The sequence below is a fragment of the Temnothorax curvispinosus genome, unplaced genomic scaffold (genome assembly GCF_003070985.1).
Source record: "Temnothorax curvispinosus isolate PA1 unplaced genomic scaffold, ASM307098v1 QBEX01008663.1, whole genome shotgun sequence".
Lineage (NCBI taxonomy): Eukaryota > Metazoa > Arthropoda > Insecta > Hymenoptera > Formicidae > Temnothorax > Temnothorax curvispinosus.
In genome coordinates, this window is record NW_020218443.1 from 1 (window position 1) to 7,773 (window position 7,773).

The 7,773-nt window shown below is 43.3% G+C and overlaps 1 protein-coding gene across 1 annotated transcript; it reads left to right on the forward strand.

The window, feature by feature from the left end:
• Nucleotides 1-4,216: 4,216 nt before the first annotated feature.
• Nucleotides 4,217-7,394, forward strand: LOC112458094. Its single transcript, XM_025021531.1, has 2 exons — nucleotides 4,217-5,939; nucleotides 6,424-7,394. The coding sequence occupies exons 1-2, from the start codon at nucleotides 4,217-4,219 to the stop codon at nucleotides 7,392-7,394; spliced, it is 2,694 nt and encodes an 897-aa protein (XP_024877299.1).
• The last annotated feature ends 379 nt before the right edge of the window (nucleotides 7,395-7,773 follow it).

A 7,773-nucleotide genomic window follows, 5' to 3' on the forward strand; every position in this document is an offset into this window, starting at 1 on the left:
ACATCGATCGCAACGACTCTAGTGGCTATTAGATGACTTAAAAACAATTTCACTAAGCGACCTACCCCCACCACTGGAATTAGCGGTAGTCTCCAGACCTGTATGTAAGACCGTGATACCAAGTATAGAAAGACGGTTATATTTCTGGACAAATCTGCATTAATATTACTAAACAGCAACAATTACACATACTAAGCACAATTATTTTGACATATTTCATACTTTATTAAATATAAAATCAGTAAAACTTAAACATTAAGAGTCACATCTTCATATCAGGTGGTCTGAGTACCAAGTATTGGATTTTGGCTATATTTTCGGATAAATTTGCTTCAATACTATTAAATAGTAACAATTATATATACTTTTCATAATATTTCGACATATTTCATATTCTGTTACATATAAAATTAGTAAAACTTAAACATTGAGAGTCACACTTTCATATCATGTGGTCTGAGTACCAAGTATAGAAAAACGGTTATATTTCTGGATAAATCTGCATTAATATTACTAAACAGCAATAATTACACATACTTAGCATAATATTTTGACATATTTCATACTTTATTACATATAAAATCAGTAAAACTTAAACATTAAGAGTTACATTTTCATATCAGGTGGTCTGAGTACCAAGTATTGGAAGATGGTTATATTTCCGGATAAATTTGTATCAATACTATTAAATAGCAACAATTACATATACTTTGCATAATGTTTCGACATATTTCATATTCTGTTACATATAAAATCAGTAAAACTTAAATACTAAGAGTCACTTTTTCATATCAAGTGGTTTGAACACCAAGTATTGAAATATGGTTATATTATTGGATAAACTTGCATTAATATTATTGAATAGCAACGATTACATATTTTTAGCACAATATTTCGGCATATTTTATACTCTGTTACACATAAAATCAATAAACTTAAACATTAAGGGTCACATTTTATATCAAGTGGTTTGAGTAACAAGTATTGGAAGATGGATATATTTTCGGATAAATTTGCATTAATATTATTAAACAGCAACAATTACATATACTTTGCATAATATTTTGACATATTTTATACTCTGTCACATAAAAATCAGTAAAACTTAAATACTAGGAGCCACATATGATACTCTGCGATTGAATATCAGAAGTTGAAAGTTAGTTATGTTTCGAGTTAACCTGTATTACTGAACAGCAACAATTGTGCTTCAATCACTTCAGATATATCACTTCGAATATGTTACTATTACTTAATAATCTATTGGAGGACCGAACACGGATACAATGAATAATTTTTTGCTACTTTGCAATATGTATTGTTTTGTTTATTGTTTATTTGTTTCCTGTTTTGTCTCTCGTGTAAATACAAAGAGGTCCACAGCAGTGTATACTCAACGTGTGATTAGTACAACAACAATGACTGACATTAAATAATAAATAATATGCAAATATGAGATCACATAACCTCCATAGAATGATACACGTTGAGATACATTTCTCTTTGATTAACCATATGTTTCAGGACACCCGAATGGAGAGAAGAAATAAATGTATATACGCTAAACCTTTTCTCTTTTCTTTTCTTTATTTATTTATCACTGATATGATTTATTTACAATATATTTGGACTTCTTTGTCTCAATGTTTATGTTGATATACGCTACTACATTATATACACATAATTTCGCCTATACTATATACACCCATCGATTATTATTTAACGTATATTCACAGACTATTAAACCGAATATGTTACAACAAATATTGTTTTTTTTTTTTTTTTTTTTTTTTTGAGGTTAGTTCTCTCGGCTGAGAGAAACTTAGTGTCTTCGGTCCCACCCCGGAACCATACGACACAACGATGCTTGACCCAGATTGTGATTGTCTTCTTAACTAGATGATCTTTCCTATTCTTTTTATATAATTATATATACTCCTAATAGTGATCCATTCCTTTCTCTTAAGCGTCCTTGTGATATCTATTTCTTCATTTATTCCTCCCCGTCTAAGGTCCCTGTCCAGTATCTCCCTCTCCTCGTCGTACATGCTACATCTCCACAGCACGTGATCAATACTCTCGCACTCTTTACCGCAATCGCACCTGGCGTCCTCTATATACCCCTTTCTTGCCAGTGACTCGTTGAAGTTATAATGGTTACTCCTCAGTCGGTTAATTAACGTTATAAAGTATCTTTCTTCATTCATCCCATGAAACCATGGTTTTTTCCTTTTCCTTTTATAGAAGTTTTGAAAGTAATAGATGCCTTTATAACTTGCATCCTTAACTATGGAATCTTGAGTTTTGTTCCAAATTTCCTGTCTGAATCCTTGTCGAAAATCCAGAAATGGGACTTCTATAAATTCATCTTCTTCCTCTTCTGTCGCTTCCTTCGCTAATTTATCTGCCAACTCATTGCCTTTTATTCCCACTGTGATGGTATCCACACGTAGACTTAGACTATCCTTTTCTTTTTTCTTTAATGAGTCTGTAATGTCTCTCTCTAATTTCACTAATATATCTGTTTTTATATACACTTAGATGATTATTATTAATTGCTTGTAATACTGCTTTGGCGTCTGATAGGATTGCTATATCCCTTGATTTGTTGTCGGCTTCAATTTCCATAATTTCTAAGGCAGCTTTGATTGCTATTGCTTCTGCGGTGAACGTCGAACAATTCTTCGATATACTAATATTGTATGCCTCTTCCTGCTCCTCTATCACCACACTCGCGCCCAATGATTTGCCACCTTTCTTCTTCGATCCATCCGTGTATATTATGGTGAATCCTTCTTCCAAGCCGTGAGTATTTTTGATTTTTTCCATTAGTTGAGCATCCGTCACTCCCTTTCTCTTATGACAATATCCGGTACTTAAATCTATGTTTATTTTTTGTGTAACCATATCATATTCCATGTCGAATATTTCAAATTTTCTTCTAACTCTCATCTTCTTTCTACACCATTTAATTCGTCTCCATGTCTCTCCTATAATACTTCTTTGGTGTAATGGTTGTCTATATCTAGCGTAGTCTTCATTTTGTACTAACTCCTCAATTTTTTTACGTAGATCTTCTTCTCCCTATATACTAATCTTACTTAGGAAATTTCTAGCTAATAATTTTGCTCTATCCCTGAGTAAAGTTACTTTAGCTTCCGCTATGATAACATTGTTTGGTGTGCTATTTTTATACCCTAAACGCTGTACGTATTCCTAGATACTGAGTTCTTTCCATTTTTAATTTTTGATCTGCCCTTTTTGGGAAATATACAAAGTTTCCATAATCCGTTATTGATCTAATCAAGCTTTTATACAACATTAAAGCTGTATTTACTTCCATACCTTTAGATTTTTTTATTCAAATATACCATTAACGAGTTTGCTTTACTAACTTTACCTTTTACTTCTTGAACCTGTTTCATAAATTCAAGTTTACTATCTAACCAAATTCCTAAAAATTTCGTTTCTGTTTGTGCATATATCTTAGTATTTTTTAATTCTATATAAGTATTATTACAGCCGCCATGTTTTGAAAATTGTATCAATACTGTCTTCTTTGGTTCTAGTTGGAGTCCTAACTCCATTAGTTGTTCATTAATACTATTCACTCTTGCAAGTTATTCCGGAAGCGAAAAGAAGCACGTTCGAGCATTTTCAAAACGAACTGTTCGATCAGGCCGAGGACATCCACTTGACGACGTTGGATTACATGGCCGAATGTCTGGAGGCACTCGCGCCAACGCCGCCGCCCCTGACAGCGAACCAGGCTCCGGGCGCCGCGTGCAGTCATGGGCCGCCTGCCTCCTCATTCTCACTGGCGCATCTGCCGCCCATCAACATTCCGCCATTCTCAGGGAAATATGAAGATTGGGAGACGTTCCGCGATCGCTTTACGTCCCTCATTATTAAAAATCCCGAACTTTCTGCATTTGCGCGAATGCATTTTCTCTCATCAAGCCTCGCCGGGCGGGCGCTTGAATCTATTCGAAGCATCCCAATAACCGCGGATAACTTTGAACTTGCGTGGAAGGCCCTCGAGTCGAGGTACGAAAATAAACGTCGATTAGTCGAGATGCATGTGTCCGCGTTATATAATTTGCCGAGCGTTTCCCGCGAATCAGCGAGCGAACTCAGCAAGCTTCGGGATAAAGCAAATCGCGCAATCACGTCGCTGAAGAATTTAGATTGATCCGAATCCGACATTCTCAGCGACATGCTGATGTATAGCGTCGCACAAAGGCTTGATCCCGCCACTCGGAAAGCGTGGAAACTAAAGGGTGGGGATGACGCGCGAATCCCAACATTCAGCGAACTCGACCGATTCCTCGATTCTCGTGCTCGCGCGCTCGAAGAATTGCATCCCGCGAATGTAGACAAACAAGCTCGCGCGCAGAAGGCGACCAACGCTACAGCATCGGGAGCTTCTTCAATTTCGTGTCCGCTTTGTAAAGCATCTCACTTCCTACACAAATGTCAAGTCTTTCTGAAGAAGAATCCGAGTCAACGATTGGAAGCAGTAAAAAAGGCGAATCGCTGTGTAAATTGCCTAAGCGACAAACACGCCGTACAATTATGTCAAAGCAAATATTCGTGCCGAACATGTCGCAAAAGGCATCATTCGATGTTGCACGTCGACTCGGACACTTCTACCACGAAAGATACTTCCACCGCGAAAGATACGCCTGCCGCGGAAAATACTTCTGTCGCGACCGCATCGATCCACGATGCCGCGCCCATCACGACATTATTCTCGAGCGCGAAAGTGTCGTCGATGCCTCCCGTGTTGCTCGCGACGGCAAGAGTAAGAGTCGGGTTTCCCTCCGAATCTCCGAACGGTCGTACTCGCGTCGTTCGAGCGCTTCTCGATCAAGGATCAGAGATGACCTTTATTACCGAACGATTGAGGCAAGGCTTAAGATTGCGTCGCGTTAGAATGCCTGTCTCGAACTCCGCAATCGGAGGCGTCGACGCCGGAACATGTCGATACGCGGCCGAAATTCAGATCTCGCCGATCGGCCAAACTTCTCTCGCGTTCAAGACCACTGCGTCCGTCATGACAAACTTAACGAAATACACTCCGTCGCCCGTAACGTCGCCCGTCCAATGGAGCCATGTAGCCGATCTCGCGCTCGCGGATGCGGATCCTACGAATTCGGACCCCATTGACATACTCATCGGTGCCGACCTGTACGGCGATTTGCTGCTCGACGGCATTCGAAAGGGCTCCCGCAGTCAACCCCTCGCGCAGAATACCGTTCTCGGTTGGGTGCTGTCCGGCCCCGCGGCTGACCCACAAGCTCGTCCTCGAACAGTCACGACTCAGCATTGTTCTAATACCCCGTCTCTCGACGAGGAACTCCGACGCTTCTGGGAAATCGAAAAAATCCCTCGCGCCATTCCACTGAGTCCGGAGGAGCAACAGTGCGAAGATCACTTCCTCGCCACTCATTGGCGCCGCTCCGACGGACGATACGTGATTCGCTTTCCGTTCAAAACCGGTCCCCCAATCGAGATCGGTAATTCTTATCACTCAGCCGAGCGACAGTTGAGAGGTCTTGAACGCAGATTAAACGCCGATGAGAGAGTAGCGACGGAATACCGCGCCTTTATGGAGGAGTACGAGCGACTCGGGCATATGAAGCGTGTACCGCACGACGCAGACGCGTCATCTCAACACGTTTACATTCCGCATCACCCCGTGATTCGCGAAAGTAGCACCACTACTCGGTTACGGGTCGTTTTTAACGCGTCGAATCCAACGAGCAGCGGCACGTCGCTGAATGACCACTTGCTAACCGGGCAAAAGTTGCAGACCGACTTAGCTGCCATTCTACTAAGATGGATGCTACCTCGATACGTGTACTCCGCGACATTACAAAAATGTATCGTCAAATCGAAATCGATCCTCGTGACGTCAACTATCAGCGAATCCTATGGTTCGATCGCGAATCTCGAACCATCATCGCGTTCATTCTGTTAGTCCTAACGTACGGAACGGTTAACGCTCCTCATGATGCGCTTCGCGTTCTGGAACAACTAGTTCGGGACGAGGGAAGCTCATTTCTGTTGGCGGTTCCGGTGATTCGAAAGGGCCGATATATAGACGATTTCTTTTCGGAGCGGACGATATACTGCTACTTCGTCAGACGCGCGATCAAATATGCGCGTTACTGAGTCGGGGGCGGTTCGAATTACGTAAGTGGGCGAGCAACTCTCCGCAACTTCTGGCCGACATTGACGTCAAAAATCACGGATTAGCGTGTTCGAAAACCTTGCAGGCCGATGAGCAACTGAAAGTGCTCGGAATAAGCTGGAAGTCTGCCCTCGACGTATTCTAATTCGACGTTTTGCTCCCTCCTTCCATTCCAAAGACCAAAAGATCCATTCTATCCTTGGTAGCGAAAATCTTTGACCCGCTAGGGTGGGTCACGCCCGTGACAATAAACGCAAAGATCTTTCTGCAACAACTCTGGCAGGCGAAAGTGGAATGGGACGAAGCCATCGCGGACGACCTTTTCGCGCAGTGGAAGACGACTCACGCATCCCTGGCGACGATCAATGGTCTTCACGTAGACCGATGGGTACGATACGGTTCCGACACGGCGAACTGCGAACTTCACGGCTTCTGCGACGCTTCCACCACCGCGTTCGCGGCCGCAGTTTATATTCGCGTCACCTCCGTGACAGGCGAGACCACTTCCAGGCTGCTCATCGCCAAGTCAAAGGTCGCTCTGATCAAATCCTTAAGTATTCCTCGGTTGGAATTATCTGCTGCCGTTTTATTGGCTTGGCTGCTAGAATTCGTGCGATCATCGCTACAACTGACTACCATACCTTGCTTCTGCTGGACGGACGCTCTCGTCGTGCTAGCATGGGTGACTCAACACCCTTCAAAGTGGAAAACTTTCGTTGCTAATCGCGTCTCAGAGATACAATCCCGCGTCCCGTTCGCTACCTGGAGACACGTGCCAACCGAAGACAATCCGGCCGACTGCGCTTCTCGCGGCATTCTTGGATGCCATCTCGCGTCCCACCATTTGTGGTGGCAGGGGCCTTCGTGGCTGAGACGTCCTACGATTGAGTGGCCCGCTCAACGCGAACCGTCGTCTCCCGATACGACGCTCGAGCAGAATCCGCGCGTCACCACGCACATAGTAAAGCCGGTCGAAAAGTGGGACTTAGCGGCACGATACTTGTCGTGGCCGAAATTAATTCGAATCACCGCTTATATCCTTCGGTTCGCATCTCGAACTCGCCGTATCAAAACTAACGTCATCGAGGCGAGTCCGCTCGCTCTCTTCGCGGACGAGTGCCGATTGGCACGAGTATTTTGGCTCAGACGAATCCAAGAGGAAGAGTTTCCCGGGGAACGAGAAGCGCTCTTGAGCTAAAAGACGATCTCGTCGAAAAGTGCACTCATATCGCTCGATCCTTTTATCGGGGAAGATAAATTAATTCGCGTAGGCGGGCGGTTAGCCCACGCTCCGCTACCACTAACCGCGAAACACCCCATCATACTCTCCTCTCACCCTCTAGTCTTTTTACTAGTCCAGCACGCGCATATAAGGTCGCTTCACGCCGGCACACAGCTCACACTCGCTACATTACGCCGGGACGTGTGGATTTTGCGCGCGCGAAATATAGTAAAGGCCGTAATACACCGATGCGTAACATGCGCACGCGAAAAGGCGGCAATTCCCACTCCAATAATGGGACAACTGCCTCACGTGAGAGTCTCCCCTTCCGCGCGCGCGTTTCAGCATTGCGGTC

Bases quoted from the DNA above. Each gene is read 5' to 3' on its own strand.
- LOC112458094 (XM_025021531.1), top strand. From the start codon at position 4,217: ATGCTGATGTATAGCGTCGCACAAAGGCTTGATCCCGCCACTCGGAAA. The intron at 5,940-6,423 runs GTTCGATCGCGA...TTGACCCGCTAG, and splicing joins AACTATCAGCGAATCCTATG to GGTGGGTCACGCCCGTGACA.